At 37.3% G+C, this 17191-nt stretch overlaps 13 protein-coding genes across 13 annotated transcripts, besides 26 other annotated features; 1 reads left to right on the top strand and 12 right to left on the bottom strand. All coding sequences in view use genetic code 2, as the record gives it.

The window, feature by feature from the left end:
* Positions 1 to 1754: a D loop (control region).
* Position 1755: 1 nt separating this feature from the next.
* Positions 1756 to 1823, top strand: a tRNA (tRNA-Pro).
* Positions 1824 to 1825: 2 nt separating this feature from the next.
* Positions 1826 to 1893, bottom strand: a tRNA (tRNA-Thr).
* On the bottom strand, positions 1894 to 3039 carry CYTB (cytochrome b). The gene has a single exon. It carries the CDS (start codon positions 3037 to 3039, stop codon positions 1894 to 1896), a length of 1146 nt encoding a protein of 381 aa, NP_149943.1.
* A 2-nt stretch (positions 3040 to 3041) lies between these two features.
* Positions 3042 to 3110, top strand: a tRNA (tRNA-Glu).
* On the top strand, positions 3111 to 3614 carry ND6 (NADH dehydrogenase subunit 6). The gene has a single exon. The coding sequence runs from the start codon at positions 3111 to 3113 to the stop codon at positions 3612 to 3614; it is 504 nt and encodes a 167-aa protein (NP_149942.1).
* On the bottom strand, positions 3611 to 5428 carry ND5 (NADH dehydrogenase subunit 5). The gene has a single exon. It carries the CDS (start codon positions 5426 to 5428, stop codon positions 3611 to 3613), a length of 1818 nt encoding a protein of 605 aa, NP_149941.1.
* Positions 5420 to 5490, bottom strand: a tRNA (tRNA-Leu).
* Positions 5490 to 5548, bottom strand: a tRNA (tRNA-Ser).
* Positions 5549 to 5617, bottom strand: a tRNA (tRNA-His).
* ND4 (NADH dehydrogenase subunit 4) lies at positions 5618 to 6995 on the bottom strand. The gene has a single exon. A coding segment is annotated over exon 1 (1378 nt).
* On the bottom strand, positions 6989 to 7285 carry ND4L (NADH dehydrogenase subunit 4L). Its single transcript has one exon. The coding sequence runs from the start codon at positions 7283 to 7285 to the stop codon at positions 6989 to 6991; it is 297 nt and encodes a 98-aa protein (NP_149939.1).
* Positions 7286 to 7354, bottom strand: a tRNA (tRNA-Arg).
* ND3 (NADH dehydrogenase subunit 3) lies at positions 7353 to 7700 on the bottom strand. The gene has a single exon. The coding sequence runs from the start codon at positions 7698 to 7700 to the stop codon at positions 7353 to 7355; it is 348 nt and encodes a 115-aa protein (NP_149938.1).
* Positions 7701 to 7768, bottom strand: a tRNA (tRNA-Gly).
* On the bottom strand, positions 7769 to 8552 carry COX3 (cytochrome c oxidase subunit III). Its single transcript has one exon. A coding segment is annotated over exon 1 (784 nt).
* On the bottom strand, positions 8552 to 9232 carry ATP6 (ATP synthase F0 subunit 6). Its single transcript has one exon. The coding sequence runs from the start codon at positions 9230 to 9232 to the stop codon at positions 8552 to 8554; it is 681 nt and encodes a 226-aa protein (NP_149936.1).
* On the bottom strand, positions 9187 to 9396 carry ATP8 (ATP synthase F0 subunit 8). Its single transcript has one exon. It carries the CDS (start codon positions 9394 to 9396, stop codon positions 9187 to 9189), a length of 210 nt encoding a protein of 69 aa, NP_149935.1.
* Positions 9397 to 9457, bottom strand: a tRNA (tRNA-Lys).
* COX2 (cytochrome c oxidase subunit II) lies at positions 9447 to 10139 on the bottom strand. The gene has a single exon. The coding sequence runs from the start codon at positions 10137 to 10139 to the stop codon at positions 9447 to 9449; it is 693 nt and encodes a 230-aa protein (NP_149934.1).
* Position 10140: 1 nt separating this feature from the next.
* Positions 10141 to 10210, bottom strand: a tRNA (tRNA-Asp).
* Positions 10211 to 10212: 2 nt separating this feature from the next.
* Positions 10213 to 10281, top strand: a tRNA (tRNA-Ser).
* COX1 (cytochrome c oxidase subunit I) lies at positions 10279 to 11826 on the bottom strand. Its single transcript has one exon. It carries the CDS (start codon positions 11824 to 11826, stop codon positions 10279 to 10281), a length of 1548 nt encoding a protein of 515 aa, NP_149933.1.
* Position 11827: 1 nt separating this feature from the next.
* Positions 11828 to 11895, top strand: a tRNA (tRNA-Tyr).
* Position 11896: 1 nt separating this feature from the next.
* Positions 11897 to 11968, top strand: a tRNA (tRNA-Asn).
* Positions 11969 to 12046: an origin of replication (origin of L-strand replication).
* Positions 12047 to 12116, bottom strand: a tRNA (tRNA-Trp).
* Positions 12117 to 12121: 5 nt separating this feature from the next.
* Positions 12122 to 12187, top strand: a tRNA (tRNA-Cys).
* Positions 12188 to 12192: 5 nt separating this feature from the next.
* Positions 12193 to 12261, top strand: a tRNA (tRNA-Ala).
* Position 12262: 1 nt separating this feature from the next.
* Positions 12263 to 13306, bottom strand: ND2 (NADH dehydrogenase subunit 2). The gene has a single exon. The coding sequence runs from the start codon at positions 13304 to 13306 to the stop codon at positions 12263 to 12265; it is 1044 nt and encodes a 347-aa protein (NP_149932.1).
* Positions 13307 to 13375, bottom strand: a tRNA (tRNA-Met).
* Positions 13375 to 13445, top strand: a tRNA (tRNA-Gln).
* Positions 13443 to 13511, bottom strand: a tRNA (tRNA-Ile).
* On the bottom strand, positions 13511 to 14467 carry ND1 (NADH dehydrogenase subunit 1). The gene has a single exon. The coding sequence runs from the start codon at positions 14465 to 14467 to the stop codon at positions 13511 to 13513; it is 957 nt and encodes a 318-aa protein (NP_149931.1).
* A 1-nt stretch (position 14468) lies between these two features.
* Positions 14469 to 14542, bottom strand: a tRNA (tRNA-Leu).
* Positions 14542 to 16106, bottom strand: an rRNA (16S ribosomal RNA).
* Positions 16107 to 16175, bottom strand: a tRNA (tRNA-Val).
* Position 16176: 1 nt separating this feature from the next.
* Positions 16177 to 17122, bottom strand: an rRNA (12S ribosomal RNA).
* Positions 17123 to 17191, bottom strand: a tRNA (tRNA-Phe).

Here is a 17191-nt window from a genome sequence, read left to right as displayed (position 1 = left end):
AGTCTTTTAGATTATGAAATTTGTAGGGTAATATGTTATGTCGGTTAAAATTAGGGTGTTTATGGTTTGTAGAATAAAGGCTTTTTGTCTGTGTAATGGATGATAATATCAAGTTGTACTGGGATAACATACGATTGCGATATAACTGTAATACTAAATAGGGTGATTAAATTTGTGATTATCTGTTTTATGATTTATTAGATTATGATATGTCTGTGTTACACTGTCACACTATTACATACTATAATACTATAATACTATAATACTATAATACTATAATACTATAATACTATAATACTATAATACTATAATACTATAATACTATAATACTATAATACTATAATACTATAATACTATAATACTATAATACTCCTATGTGTCCCAGTAAGTACGTATGGTACTAGCTAAGTGTAAGTCCTCCGGTTTTGGGGTTTGACGGAATAAGGATTAAATTTAGTGGGGGGGTAGGGGGGGTTTAATGAATCCAAAGCTTTGCTTTAAAGATTTGGTTATTATAAATTATTATAAATTATTATAAATTATTATAAATTATTATAAATTATTATAAATTATTATAAATTATTATAAATTATTATAAATTATTATAAATTATTATAAATTATTATAAATTATTATAAATTATTATAAATTATTATAAATTATTATAAATTATTATAAATTATTATAAATTATTATAAATTATTATAAATTATTATAAATTATTATAAATTATTATAAATTACGCGACCCGCGAGTGTGCACCCGGGGGAATCTATAAAATAATTGTATTATTATAATATATATATATGTCTTAAAATCATTGATTTAATTTCCATATATAATTAATCTTAAATGTACTTTTTACTTATCTAAGGATTATTAATGTATCCCATATTATCACTTAAATTAATTTTATGTCTTAATATCATTGATTTAAAATTAACTCATTCAACAATAACTGTGTATTATTCATTTAATGTTAGTCAAATACGACGTCGGCGATTTTCCAGGCTCCCGCCCAGTTGATAAACCTCCCCAAAAAAAAATCCCCCCCAATGCCAGTTACCTCTCAACCAGATGCCGCGATACGAGACGAATAGCACTCAAGTCATCACAAATGCCTCGACGAAAAGCATAGATTAGCTGAATAGGACTTAATGGACCTGAAGTAGCACCCAGTAGCCAGTAAAAGCTGTTTAGGTACGACCACAGTTAATGGGCTTGCTCTGAAGGATGATGTGCCTTAAGATGGCGGGATGGTGATCTCTCGTGAGGTGGTGATTAAGGGATAACTCATGGTGATGATATGCTAGTGGGTAAATCGTTTAGATTCATGAATCATTGACTGTAATGTCTATGTAACTCAACAATATATGTATTATGTAAGATTATGATAATAATGTATTATGTAATGTTATAGTTATTATTTGTTATGTAATATTATAGTTTAATGTATATTAGATATGCTATTATATAAATCATTATGTAGTAATTATTTAATCTAATGTATTTTAGTAATGTTGAATAGTATGTATCTACTTATATGCTAGAGGTAAATATATTAATGTACTATATACATATTTATGTATTATATAATACAATTATATCCTATAAGTCATTGATTTATAGTCTCTAGTACTATTGAATTATATGTACTTACCTCTTGCTGTGATTTGCAAAATTGTACATGTTTGAATATTAATAGTTGGTATAATGGATAGAAAATTAGGGTATGACATAATAGCAGGTTTGTTTCAGGAAGTAGTTTATTTAGAATGTCAGCTTTGGGTGTTGATGGTGAGGTGTTATTGCCTTCTTCTTGATGTGTCCTGGGAAGGGTTGGTCCTTCATTGCTGGCTTACAAGGCCAGTATTTTGGTTAAATTACTTGGACTCTTCATTTGGGTTTAAGTATGAAGTTTTCGAAAAGTCCTGCTATGGGTATTAATACGATAATTAGGAGGAAATATGAGATTGAGGCTACTTGTCCGATGATAATGTATGGTTCTTCTACTGGTTGCCCTCCGATTCAGGTTAGGATAAGTAGGTTAGCTGTGAGGATTCAGAAGAGTGTTTGGGAAATTGGGCGAAATATTATGCTTCGTTGGTTGGATGTATGTAGGAGTGGTATGGCTAGTAGGATAAGGATAGATGCTAGTAGTGCTAGTACTCCTCCTAGTTTGTTGGGGATTGATCGTAGGATGGCGTATGCAAAAAGAAAGTATCATTCGGGTTTGATATGTGGTGGTGTGTTGAGTGGGTTGGCTGGGGAAAAGTTGTCTGGGTCGCTTAGTATGTCTGGTGAGAATAGGGTTAGGAGAAGGAGGGTTAATAGTATGAGTATAAGTCCTAGTGCATCTTTAATAGTATAGTATGGGTGGAATGGGATTTTGTCTGAGTCAGGATTGATTCCTGATGGGTTGTTGGATCCTGTTTCATGTAGGAATAGGAGGTGGACAAGTACTAAGGCTGTGATAATGAATGGGAGAATGAAGTGGAAGGCGAAGAATCGTGTTAAGGTGGCTTTGTCTACGGAGAAGCCTCCTCAGATTCATTCTACTAGTGTTGTTCCAATATATGGGATGGCTGATAAGAGGTTGGTAATGACTGTTGCTCCTCAGAATGATATTTGTCCTCATGGGAGTACATAGCCGACAAAGGCGGTTGCTATAACGGTTAGGAGGAGAATTACTCCGATGTTTCATGTTTCTTTGTAGAGGTAGGAGCCGTAGTAGATTCCCCGTCCGATATGTAAGAATAAACATATGAAGAATATAGAGGCTCCATTGGCGTGAAGGTTGCGGATTAATCAGCCGTAATTTACGTCTCGACAGATGTGGGCTACTGATGAGAAAGCTGTTGCTGTATCAGCGGTGTAGTGCATTGCTAAGAATAAGCCTGTAAGGATTTGTATAGTTAAGCAGATGCCTAGTAGTGATCCGAAGTTTCATCAGGCAGAGATGTTGGATGGTGCTGGTAGATCGATGAATGAGTGATTAATGATTTTTATGATGGGGTGGGTTTTGCGGAGATTGAACATTAGTTTTTGTAGTTGAATGACAACGGTGGTTTTTCATGCCATAGGTTATGGTTAGAGTCCATACTAAAATAATGGAAATAATGGTTGTTTTTTTATTTTCAGTTTTATTTATTTTTGGTTTTGTTGCTTTTGCTTCTAAACCATCTCCAATCTATGGTGGGTTAAGTCTTGTAGTAAGTGGTGGTTTGGGTAGTGCAATTGTTGTGAGTTTGGAGAATACTTTTTTAGGGTTGGTAGTATTTTTGGTTTATTTGGGGGGTATATTAGTAGTTTTTGGTTATACTTCTGCTATGGCTACTGAAGAATATCCTGAAAGTTGGGTTGGAAATATGGTGGCTTTTAGTATACTGTTATTCACTTTATTTGTTGAGTTAGTGTGGTATTTTATGTCAGGTGAAGTTGAGGTTGATACTGCTGTGGAGTTGTTTGATACTGTTGGTGTTTATTGTGTTGGGCAGGATTCTAGTGGTGTGTCTTTGTTGTATGGTTGTGGTGGATGAATTTTAGTCTTATTAGGTTGAGTTTTGTTTATTACTATTTATATTGTTTTAGAAATTGTACGTGGTCGTGATTAGATAATTAATATAATTATTGTAATGGAGATGATGAAGGATAGAAAGTAGGTTTTAATTAGGCCTTTATGGGTTGAAGTAATAGATGAAGATAGGTTGCTGTGAAGATTGGCTTGGCCTTTAGGTCCGGTTTTTTCGTATCAGTTTAAATCAATTAGTATGGTAGCAATATGTTGGCCTAGTTGAAGATTTGCTAGGGGGTATAGTCGGTGGAATAGGAAGGTGAAGTAGCCTAGCATGTTTGAGAAGTTGTGTGTATGGATGAATGGTATTGTAGGTAGTTTATTGGTTGAAGAATTTAATTCTATGGCAATTAGTAGTCCTAGGATGGTTACTATTAGGGCGGACATTTTTGTTGTAGGTGGTATTGTTATTGTGATAATAGATGTTGGTGGGATGTTTGTTGTTAGGGTGAATCCGGCGAAGATGCTTCCTATGGCTAAGCGTATAATTGGGTTGGTGAGATTTGGGTTGTTTTCGTTGATAGGTGATAGGGGGAGGAATCGTGGTTGGTTTAGTAATGCAAAGAAAATAATTCGTATACTATATATAGCTGTTAGTATTGTGGCGATAAGTGTTAGGGTTAGGGCTCATGTGTTGGTGTAGGATGTGTTTATGGCTTCAATGATAGAGTCTTTAGAGTAGAATCCTGCTAGGAATGGAGTGCCTATTAATGCTAGGCTTCCTGTGATTAGGGCTGATGAGGTAATAGGAAGAAGTGTTAGTAGTCCTCCTATTTTTCGAATATCTTGTTCGTCATTTAGGTTGTGGATGATTGAGCCTGAACATAGGAATAGTATTGCTTTGAAGAATGCATGGGTGCAAATGTGGAGGAATGCTAGGTGTGGTTGGTTTAGTCCAATTGTTACTATTATTAGTCCTAGTTGGCTTGATGTTGAGAAGGCTACGATTTTTTTGATGTCGTTTTGTGTGATGGCGCAAATTGCGGTGAAAAGGGTTGTTATTGCTCCTAGGCATAGGGCGATAGTTAGGATTGTGGTGTTGTTTTCTAATATTGGATGGAAACGGATGAGTAGGAAGATTCCGGCTACTACTATAGTACTTGAGTGAAGTAGCGCTGATACTGGGGTTGGGCCTTCTATGGCTGATGGAAGTCATGGGTGTAGGCCGAATTGGGCTGATTTGCCTGTTGCGGCGATGATGAGTCCTAGTAGGGCTAGTGTGTCTATATTGGTTATGAAGATATGTTGGAGGTCTCATGAATTGTTGTTGGTTATTAGTCAGGCTATGGAAAGTATGAAGCCGATGTCGCCAATACGGTTGTATAGTACGGCTTGTAGGGCTGCTGTGTTGGCGTCAGTACGTCCGTATCATCAGCCGATTAATATAAATGATATGATTCCTACACCCTCTCATCCAATAAACAGTTGAAATAGGTTGTTAGCGGAAACTAAGATAATTATGGTAAAGAGAAAGGTAATTAGGTACTTGAAGAATTGGTGGATGTAAGGGTCTGAATGTATGTATCATAGTGAGAATTCTAGGATTGATCAGGTTACATATAGTGCAATGGGGATAAAAATGATGGAGAAGTAGTCTAGTTTGAAGCTTATGGAGATGTTAAATGAGCCTATTGAGAATCATTGTCAGTTAGTAATTGTTGATTCGTGGCCTATGTTTATGAATATTAGGAGTGATGGTAAGCTGATGAAGAATGCTGTTTTAACTGCGTTTTTACAATATAGGGGGAATTGGTTGGTTTTGTTTGGGAAGATGAGGTTGTAGATTAGTGGAAAAGTTAGTATGGTGATTGATAGGAGGATGGTGGTGTTAAGTATGAAATTAATTACTTTTATTTGGAATTGCACCAAAATTTTTGATTCCTAAGACCAATGGATTACTGTTATCCTTTAAAAGTAAGAAAGCCATATTGGTTATGTATGGAATCAAGAGTTAGCAGTTCTTGGAACTTTCTCGGCATATAAGAAGGTTTGAACTTCTATGTTTAGATTCACAATCTAATGTTTTTGTTAAACTATATTTGCAGTATGTAATTCCCAAAATGAACTTTGGGTTGGCAGAGATGATTAATAGTGGGATTAGGTGTAGGGTTATTAGGATATGTTCTCGAGTGAATGAGGGTTTGATTGGATGTAAGTGGTGGGTAAATTTTCCTCGTTGTGATGTAATTAGTATGTGGAGTGAGTAGAGGGCTGTGATGGCTGTGTTGAGTCCTAGTAAGATGATGGAGAAGTTGGATCATGAAAAGGAGGATACAATAACTATTAATTCTCCGAGGAGGTTGATTGTGGGGGGAAGAGCAAGGTTGGCTAGGCTTGCAAGGAGTCATCATGTACATATTAGGGGCAAGATAGTTTGTAGGCCTCGGGCTAGGATTATGGTACGACTATGAATTCGTTCGTAGTTTGTATTGGCTAGGCAGAATAGTATAGAGGAGGTTAGTCCGTGGGCGATTATTAGGGCTGTTGCTCCTATGAAGCTTAGTGGTGATTGTATAAGGGCTGCAATAATTACTAGGCCTATATGGCTTACTGAGGAGTAGGCGATTAGGGATTTTAGGTCTGTTTGACGTAGGCAGATTGAACTTGTTATGATTATTCCTCATATTGATAGGATGATGAAGGGGTAGTAGAGGTGTGAGGTAATTGGTTGTGTAAGGATTGTTATTCGTATAATGCCATAGCCACCTAGTTTTAGGAGAATAGCTGCTAGGACTATGGATCCTGCGATTGGAGCTTCGACGTGTGCTTTGGGGAGTCATAGGTGAAGGCCATATAATGGTATTTTTACTATGAATGCAGTTATACATGCAAATCATAGGATTGAGTTTGATAAGGAGGGGTACATGGAAGTAGATATTATGGAAATAGTTAGTATGTGAAGTGATCCAATGTTGTTGTGTAGATATAGGAGGGCTACTAGGAGGGGCAGCGATCCGGCTAGGGTATAAAATAGGAAATATAGGCCTGCGTTAAGTCGCTCGTTTTGATTACCTCATCGTGTAATGACGATTAGAGTTGGAATTAGAGTAGTTTCGAATAGGACATAAAATATGATTAGTTCTGATGATGAGAAGGCTATGATTAGGGATAATTGGAGAATGATGAGTATGGTCAAATAGGTTTTTTTTCGGTTAGTGGATTCTTTGGTTAAATGGTTTTGGCTAGCAATTATTATGAGTGGTAGTAGTCAGCAGGATAATACTACTAGTGGGCTGGATAGTGAGTCTGTGAAGAATGAGGAGTTATAGTTGTGGCTGAGGTCTGTGTTATAGTAAAGAAGAGTTAGACTAATTACGCTGATGGTTAGGCTGTGTGAGGTGGAGTTGAGTCAAATTCATGGTTTTTTAGATAGTCAGGTGAGTGGAATTAATATGAACGTTGGAATTAGGATTTTTAACATTGTAGGAGGTTTAGGTTTTGTACGTAATCATTGCCATAGTTGTTTGAGGTTTTTACTAGGAGTGCCAGGCCTACACCTGCTTCGCATGCAGAGAATACTAGTAGGATAATTGGTGCTATTGATGTAGAGAATATGTGGAAGTGGGAAATTAGGAGTGCTATTATGACGAATAGAGATAGTATCATTCCTTCTAGACATAGGAGTGTTGATATTAGATGTGATCGGTAGATTAGTACTCCTGCTAGGGCTAGGGAAAAGGCTACGGTTAGGTTGAGATTGATTGATGTCATAAGGTATTCATGGGTTTGCACCATGATTAATTGAGTCGAAATCAATTATCTTGATTAGATTAAAAACCTATTCGGCTCATTCTAGGCCTTTTTGTAGTCATTCGTAGGCTAGGCCGGCTGTTAAAAGTAAGATTAAACAGTATGCTAGAATTAATATTGTATTGGGCTCTGATAATTGGATGGCTCATGGTAGTGGTAGTAAGAGAGCAATTTCGAGATCGAATAGGAGGAATGTAATAGCAACAAGGAAAAATTTTATTGAAAAAGGCAGTCGTGCCGATCCTAGGGGATCAAAGCCGCATTCATATGGACTGGATTTTTCTAGATATAGGTAAAGTTGGGGAAGTCAGAAGGCGATGAGAACGATGATGGTAGATAGGGTGGTATTGATGATTAGTGTGATGATGAGGTTGATTATTTTTCTCTGGTTTTACCCAGAACTTAATGATTGGAAATCAGTAGTACTTATTATACTAGAAAAATATGAGCCTCATCAATAAATTGACACATATAGGAAGAGTCATACAACATCTACAAAATGTCAGTATCAGGCGGCGGCTTCAAATCCAAAGTGGTGTGTTGATGTGAAGTGGTAATTAAATTGACGTAGGAGGCATACAATTAGGAATGTTGATCCGATAATTACATGTAGGCCGTGAAAGCCTGTTGCTACGAAAAATGTTGACCCATAGATGCCGTCTGAGATTGTGAATGATGATTCATAATATTCTATGGCTTGAAGGATTGTGAAATATAAGCCTAATGCAATTGTGATTGACAGTGCTTGGATTATTTGTTTACGATTTCCTTCTATTAGACTGTGATGGGCTCATGTAATTGACACTCCTGAGGCTAGAAGGATTGATGTATTGAGTAGAGGCACTTCTAATGGGTTTAAAGGATGAATTCCAGTGGGTGGTCAGCAACCTCCTAATTCGTGGGTTGGGGCTAGGCTTGAATGATAAAAGGCTCAGAAAAACCCTAAGAAGAAGAATACTTCGGAAATAATAAAAAGGACTATTCCATATCGTAAGCCTTTTTGCACTGCGGGAGTATGATGGCCTTGGAATGTCCCTTCTCGAATAATATCGCGTCATCATTGGTATATTGTTAAAAGTATGCATGTAAGGCCAATTAGGGCTAGTAGGGAGGAATTAAAGTGAAATCATATAATTAGGCCTGAGGTGAGTAGGAGAGCTGATAGGGCTCCTGTTAATGGTCATGGACTTGGATTTACTATGTGGTAAGCATGTGTTTGGTGGGTCATTAGGAGTTATCATGTAGATACAAGCTTACTAAAAGTGTAAAAACGTAAGCTTGAATTATGGCTACAGCTAGTTCTAGGATTGTTAGTAGGAATAAGATGGTGAATGTAATGGTTGATACTGTTATGTTGATAGATGAAAGGGCTAGTGTGGCTGAGCCAATTAGGTGAATAAGTAAGTGACCTGCAGTGATATTGGCTGTTAGTCGTACTGCCAGGGCTAAGGGTTGAATGAATAGGCTGATAGTTTCAATAATAATAAGTATAGGGATTAGTGGGGTTGGTGTGCCTTGTGGTAGGAAGTGTGCGAGAGAAGTTTTTGGTTTATTTCGGAATCCTATAATTACAGTTCCTAATCATAGTGGAATAGCTATACCAATGTTTATGGATAGTTGTGTAGTTGGGGTGAATGAATATGGTAATAGCCCAAGTAGATTAGTTGATGCAATAAATAGGATTAGGGATATGAGTATGAGTGTTCATGTTCGGCCTTGTTTGTTGTGTATTGTTATCATTTGCTTTGTAATTAATCGGATTAGTCAGATTTGTAGGGTTTGGATGCGATTGGGCAGTCAGCGTTTTGGAGTGGTAAGAATTAGGCATGGGAATAGTATAATGATTGGTAGTGTTGTAATACCTATGATAGTAGGGGTGATGAATGTGGCAAATAGATTTTCGTTCATTTCTTTTCTCAGTGTAGTTGGGTTTGTGAGGTGATATCTTTTTTGTTTTGTTGGGTGATGGAGATTATAGTTTGATTAATTATTTTTGTTTGGTACACGCAGAATAATGAGATGATTATGAGGGAAATTGTTAGGAATCATGTTGAAGTATCAAGTTGTGGCATATGTTTTAAGGGATTTTTAAATCCTTTAATACTTTAATGTATTATGGTTATCTTAAAAATGATTGCATTATAGAAGACCATTTTTCAAAATATTTTAGTGTTGTTATTTCTAGGACAATGGGCATGAAACTGTGATTGGAGCCACAGATTTCTGAACATTGACCATAGAAGACTCCTGGGCGAGTTGATGTTAGGGTGGCTTGGTTTAGTCGTCCTGGAATAGCATCGGCTTTTAATCCTAAGGATGGCACAGTTCATGCGTGAAGTACGTCTTCTGATGAGATGAGTATACGGATGGGTAATTCTATTGGTAGAACTATTCGATTATCAACTTCCAGTAGTCGAAATTGGCCGGGGGCTAGATCTTGGGTTGGAACTATGTATGAGTCAAATATTAGGTCTTCGTAATCAGTATATTCGTAACTTCAATATCATTGATGGCCTATAGCTTTTACTGTTAGATATGGGTTGTAGATTTCATCCATTATATATAGGATGCGTAAGGAGGGTAGGGCAATGAGTACTAGAATAGCGGCTGGTATAATAGTTCAGATAGTTTCTACTTCTTGAGCGTCTATTGTGCTTGTGTGAGTCAATTTTGTTGTAAGTATTAGAATAATAATATATAGTACTAGTGAACTAATTAGGAATACAATTATTAGTGTGTGGTCATGAAAGTATGTTAATTCTTCTATGATAGGTGATGTGGCGTCTTGGAAGCCCAGTTGTATGGGATAAGGCATGTAAGATATATAGGATTTAAACCTATAATTTAACTATGGCAAAGTTATGTAATTATTATTACTAATATCTTATGAGAAAGTCATAGAGGTTATGAGGTTGACTTGAAATCAATTTTAGGGGGTTCGATTCCTCCCTTTCTTATAATTGGGATTTAACGAATACTGGTTGTTCAAATGTGTGGTAAGGTGGAGGACAACCATAAAGTCATTCAAGATTAGTTGTTGTAAGTTCCACTGAAGCTACCTCTCGTTTAGATGCGAAGGCTTCTCAGATGGTGAATACTATAAGGATGACGGCTGTTAGTGAAATAAACGAGCCAATAGATGAAATTACGTTTCATATTGTATAGGCATCTGGGTAGTCTGAGTATCGTCGTGGTATTCCGGATAGGCCAAGAAAATGTTGAGGGAAGAATGTTATGTTTACTCCAACAAATATAATGGAGAAATGGATTTTTGCTCATAAGTCATTTAGTATATATCCTGTGAATAGTGGGAATCAATGGACAAAGCCGCCTATGATAGCAAATACGGCTCCTATAGATAGTACATAATGGAAGTGGGCTACTACATAATAGGTATCGTGAAGAACGATGTCTAGGGATGAGTTGGCTAATACGATTCCTGTAAGACCTCCGATTGTAAAAAGGAAAATAAATCCTAAGGCTCAAAGTATAGCAGGTGATCATTTGATGTTTCCTCCATGAAGTGTGGCGAGTCAACTGAAAACTTTTACCCCGGTTGGAATAGCAATGATTATGGTGGCTGAGGTGAAATAAGCTCGGGTGTCTACATCGAGTCCTACTGTAAATATGTGGTGGGCTCAAACAATAAATCCTAGGAATCCAATAGATATTATAGCTCATACTATTCCTATGTAGCCAAATGGTTCTTTTTTGCCAGAGTAGTATGTTACGATGTGTGAAATTATACCAAATCCTGGTAAAATAAGAATATATACTTCTGGATGTCCAAAAAATCAGAATAAGTGTTGATATAGGATTGGGTCTCCTCCTCCTGCCGGGTCAAAAAATGTAGTATTTAAGTTTCGATCTGTTAAAAGTATAGTAATACCTGCTGCTAATACTGGAAGTGATAGAAGAAGTAAAACGGCAGTAATTATAACTGATCAGACGAATAGTGGTGTTTGGTATTGTGAAAGGGCTGGTGGTTTCATATTGATAATTGTAGTAATGAAGTTGATGGCTCCTAGGATGGATGAGATTCCTGCTAAATGTAATGAAAAGATAGTTAGGTCTACAGAGGCGCCTGCATGTGCTAGATTACCTGCTAAAGGTGGATAGACGGTTCATCCAGTTCCTGCTCCAGCTTCTACTGCTGATGATGCTAGTAAAAGTAGGAAAGATGGTGGTAATAGTCAGAAACTTATATTATTTATTCGGGGAAAGGCTATATCTGGTGCGCCAATTATTAGGGGGACTAGTCAGTTACCGAACCCTCCAATTATAATTGGTATGACTATGAAGAAGATTATGATGAATGCATGTGCAGTTACAATTACATTGTAGATTTGATCATCGCCAATAAGAGTTCCTGGTTGACCAAGTTCTGCGCGAATTAATAGACTTAGAGCGGTGCCTGTTATTCCTGCTCAAGCACCAAAGATAAGGTATAATGTACCAATATCTTTATGGTTAGTTGAGAATAATCAACGGGTAATGAACATAGGTAAAATGGCTGAGGTAAGCATTGAACTGTAAATTCAAAGACAGAGACTAATAATCTCTTTTTACCATTAAATTGAAGCCAAATGTTAAGGTGCTTAGCTGTTAACTAAGAAGAAGTGGGATAAAAACCCACCAATTTAGTAGATAAGGGTTGTTGGGAGATCTCCCGGGGCCTCACGCCTTTTTTTTCTTCCAAAGGCGTGAGGCTGGTAGGTGCGGCAAAGGTTAGGTGATTCAACACCTGCTTAAGGCTTTGAAGGCCTTTGGTCTAGTTTGAACCTAAACCTTTAATATGGCTTTGAAGTATATATTACGTTGAATTGCAAATTCAAAGAAGTAGTTAGAGAACTGCCAGGGCCTGATGAAAGAATTTAGCTTAATTAAAGTGTTCGATTTGCGTTCGGATGATGCAAGATAGAGGCTTGTAATTCTTAGTTATGATAGGGTGATGAATATAGGGGTTAGTGGAAGTAGGAGTGATGAGATAATTGTTAGTGATGGGATGATATTGATTGTTTTGGTTTGTTGATAGGGTCATTGAAGTTTGGAATTGTTTGTGGATGGAGGTATGGTTAGTGTTGATACATAGATAATTCGTATGTAGAAAAAAAGGTTTAATAGGGCGGATAGTGCTATTAGTATGGCTATGGGAATGTTGTTATGTTTTACCAGTTCTTGTAGGATTAGTCATTTTGGTATGAAACCGGTAAGGGGAGGTAGGCCTCCTAGGGATAGTAGGGTGAGTAAAATGACGATAGTTATTGGGGTTGATTTGTTTCATAGGTTAGCTAGTGATTTGATTTTTGTAATTGAGGAGTGATTAAGGGCTAAGAATAGAGTTAGTGTTGCGGCGATGTAAATGATTAAGTTTAAGAGTATTAGGGTAGGGTTGATTAGGATGATAATGGTTATTCATCCTATGTGGGCGATGGATGAGTAGGCTAGGATTTTTCGTAGGTGTGTTTGGTTTAGTCCGCCTCAACCGCCTAGTAGAGTAGATGAGAATGCTAGGATAGTTAAAATTTTTATGTTTAGGGAGGGAGAGATTTGGTATATTAGTGATATTGGGGCGATTTTTTGTCAGGTAAGTAGGAGTATACCTGATGTTAGTGGGATTCCTTGGGTGACTTCTGGGACTCAGAAATGGAATGGTGCTAGTCCTAGTTTAATTGCTAGGGCTAGTGTTATGGTGATGGAGGAGGTTTGGTCGGAAATTTGGGATAATGTTCATTGGTTTGTTATTCAGGCGTTGTTGATGATGGCGAATATGAGTATTATGGAGGCGGTTGATTGTGTTAGGAAATATTTGATGGCAGATTCTGTGGCTCGAGGGTGGTTGGGGTATGTTATTATGGGGATAATCGCTAATGTATTGATTTCTAGGCCTATTCAGGCTACTAGTCAATGATTGCTTAGTAAGGTGAGTGATGTGCCTAAGAGTAGACTGATGGAAATGATTAGTAGGACGTAAGGGGACATTAGTATGGGAAGGATGTAAACCAACATTTTCGGGGTATGGGCCCGATAGCTTATTTAGCTGACCTTACTAGAATGTGGTGTAATGGAAACACGTAGAATTTTGAGTTCTTGGATATGGGTTCGAATCCTATTGTTCTAGAAATAAGGGGGTTTGCACCCCTATTATTTATCCTATCAAGATAATTCTTTTGTCAGACATATTTCTTAGATTTGCGGTGGAATGCATGAAAGTGCTACTGGGATAGAGATAAATCATAGGCAGAAGGCTAATGTTAAGGGTAAAAAGTTTTTTCATAGTAGGTATATTAGTTGGTCGTATCGAAATCGTGGGTATGAGGCTCGTACTCATAGGAATATAAATGTGAGTAGTGCTGTTTTGATTACGAATGACAGTGTATTTAGATGGGTGAAGTTGTGGTTGATTGATGAGCCAAGGAATAGGATGGTTGTTATGGCGTTTATAGCTATAATGTTGGCGTATTCAGCTAGGAAAAATATGGCAAATGGACCTGCTGCATATTCAACGTTGAAGCCGGACACTAGTTCTGATTCGCCTTCGGTTAAATCGAATGGGGCTCGGTTAGTTTCTGCTAGGGTGGAAATATATCATATCATGGTTAGAGGTCATGTAGTCATGATTAGTCATATGTTTTCTTGTGTGATGATTAAGTTTTTTAGGGTGAAGGAGCCGTTAATAAGTATAATTGATAATAAGATGATGGCCAGGGTTACTTCGTATGAGATTGTTTGAGCGACGGCTCGTAGGGCTCCTATGAGGGCGTATTTAGAGTTTGATGCTCAGCCAGACCATAGAATTGAATAGACTGATAACCCAGATAGTGCTAGGATAAATAGTAGTCCTAAATTTAGGTCGATTAGGGAGTGGGGTATTGGTAAGGGTGTTCAGATAGTAAATGCTAAGGTGAGGGCTAGGATAGGGGCAATAATAAATATTGAGATTGATGATGTTAGTGGGCGTAGTGGTTCTTTTGTAAATAGTTTGACAGCATCGGCAATAGGTTGTAGAAGGCCGTAAGGTCCTACAATATTAGGACCTTTTCGGAATTGTATATATCCTAGGGCTTTTCGTTCTACTAGTGTTAGGAAGGCAACGGCTAGGAGGATTGGAATGATGTATAGTAATAGATTGATAATAAACATGTATTAAGGAGAGGATTTGAACCTCTGGTTATAAAGGTTTAAGTTTTATGCAATTGCCAGCTCTGCCACCTTAATAGCTCTTTTCTAGAGCATTAAGTTATTGAATTAAGATATTTAGATATGTTCATATCTTATTTCTAAGGCTCGTCAGTAGCGTGGGCCTTATTTCTCTTGTCCTTTCGTACTGGGAGAAATTAATATACAGATAGAAACCGACCTGGATTTCTCCGGTCTGAACTCAGATCACGTAGGACTTTAATCGTTGAACAAACGAACCATTAATAGCGGTTGCACCATTTGGATGTCCTGATCCAACATCGAGGTCGTAAACCCTAATTGTCGATATGGGCTCTTGAATAGGATTGCGCTGTTATCCCTAGGGTAACTTGTTCCGTTGATCAATATATGGGTCAATTACTGGTGGTGTCACACTTGGATTGGTAGATCTAAGTTATGTCATTCGGAGGTTTTATTGTGCTCCGAGGTCACCCCAACCAAAGGTTATAGTCTAGTTAGTCATTATATTGTTCCATGTAGGGTTTTGTTGAGTTAGGTTAGACTATGAATCTTAAGCTCCATAGGGTCTTCTCGTCTTGTAAGGATATTCCCGCCTCTGCACGGGAAGGTCAATTTCACTGATTAAGGATAAGAGACAGTTAAACCCTCGTTATGCCATTCATACTAGTCTCTATTTAAGGGACAAGTGATTATGCTACCTTTGCACGGTCAGGATACCGCGGCCGTTAAAGTTTAACTCACTGGGCAGGCAGTGCCTCTAATACTTGGTATGCTAGAGGTGATGTTTTTGGTAAACAGGCGGGGTTTTTGTTTGCCGAGTTCCTTTTATTCTTTTTAATCTTTCCTGAATGCACTCCTGTGTTGGGTTAACAATGTGTTGATAATTTTGCTAGTTTGTGATTATTGTTATTTGTTTGTTAATTGTTAGTGGTTGTTCCGTTACTAATGTAGGCTTGTGCAAGGAGAATTATTTCTTGTTACTGATTTTAGCATTATGTCTTTTATAAGTTAATAAAATCGTCCAATATAGGGTTAGGGAATTTGGTAGGATTATTGGTATTAAGGTATGGGTAGGTTTGAGCTTTAACGCTTTCTTAATTGATGGCTGCTTTTAAGCCCACAATGTTTGTTATAATGTACATTATCCTCTAAGAAAGTTTGTTCACATGATCTAAAGAGTTGTCCCTCTTTGGATTATATTTTAAATTTAAATTATGGTTGTTAGGACTTTGATTAAAATTTAAAGTTGAACTAAAATTCATGTTTTGGACAACCAGCTATCTTCAAGTTCGGTTGGCTTTTCACCTCTACTATAAAATCTTCTCACTATTTTGCTACATAGACGAGTTGGTTCTGGTGTACTGTTTTATAGTAGCTCACTTGATTTCGGGGAGGCGGGCGTAACTCTTTTTGTCCGGTTTGACTGGCTAAATCATTATGCAAAAGGTAAAAGGTTAAATCTTTGCTTTTTGGTGCTTTTAATTGGTCTTTCATTTTTCCCTTACGGTACTAATGTTATTGCGCCTGTTTATCTGTTCTATCTCCTATACTGTGATAGGTTAAATGTTTTTTTTTGTTTGTTGAGATAATTTTTTTGATGGGTGTTAGGGCTATGATTGGCTCAAAATGGTCAGTATTAACTGAAATCTTTTAGGTGTAAGCTAAATGCTTTATTATAAGCTACATTTTGATACTCCAAGTGCACCTTCCAGTACACTTACCATGTTACGACTTTTCTCCTCTTTTTGTTTGAGTTTTATTATTTATGTTTTGGGTTTTAATTGAGGAGGGTGACGGGCGGTGTGTGCGCGTCCTATTGCCTATTTCAATTAAGCTCTCTATTCTTAATTTACTACTAAATCCTCCTTCAGTATCTTAGGTTTCATAAGGTAGTTCGTTATATTCTAATTTAGAAAATGTAGCCCATTTCTTTCCCATTCATATGCTACACCTTGACCTAACGTTTTTATGATTTATGATCCTGCTTACTTTTTTTCCCTATGGGGTAAGCTGACGATGGCGGTATATAGGCTGTATTGGCAAGAATGGGTGAGGTTTATCGGGGTTTATCGATTATAGAACAGGCTCCTCTAGGTGGGTTTAGGGCACCGCCAAGTCCTTTGAGTTTTAAGCGCTGGCTAGTAGTTCTCTGGCGAATAATATTGTTATTGGATTATCTTGGTTTAGGGCTAAGCATAGTGGGGTCTCTAATCCCAGTTTGTTTCTTAGCTATAGTGTCTTCAGCGTAGATAAAGCCACTTTCGTTGTGTATTTTAGTGTCAACTATAGCGTATTACAGTTTAGTTGAATTTTAGCTTTATTGGTTGTTAGTGCTTAAACACACTTTACGCCGGTTTTCTGTTAATTTGGGTTAATCGTATGGCCGCGGTGGCTGGCACGAAATTTACCAACCCTAATAATTATGATTTAGTCAAACTTTCGTTTATGGCTTAATGTTAGTCACTGCTGTATCCCGTGGGGGTGTGGTTAAGCAAGGCGTGGTGGGCTACCTGTGGTGTGCCTGATGCCTGCTCCTGTTGATTTATGAATAATTTTGAGGGCATTCTCACTGGGCAGCGGAAACTTGCATGTGTAGGTTTAATTATAATTAACAGTAAGGCTAGGACCAAACCTTTGTGTTTATGGGACTTGTCATGGTCCATCTAAGCATTTTCAGTGCTTTGCTTTTGGTTAAGCTACATTAAC

This window comes from Trichosurus vulpecula, mitochondrion (assembly GCF_011100635.1).
Source record: "Trichosurus vulpecula mitochondrion, complete genome".
NCBI lineage: Eukaryota > Metazoa > Chordata > Mammalia > Diprotodontia > Phalangeridae > Trichosurus > Trichosurus vulpecula.
The sequence above is the reverse complement of the archived record's forward strand: the minus strand, read 5'-3'. Positions and strand labels throughout refer to the sequence as shown.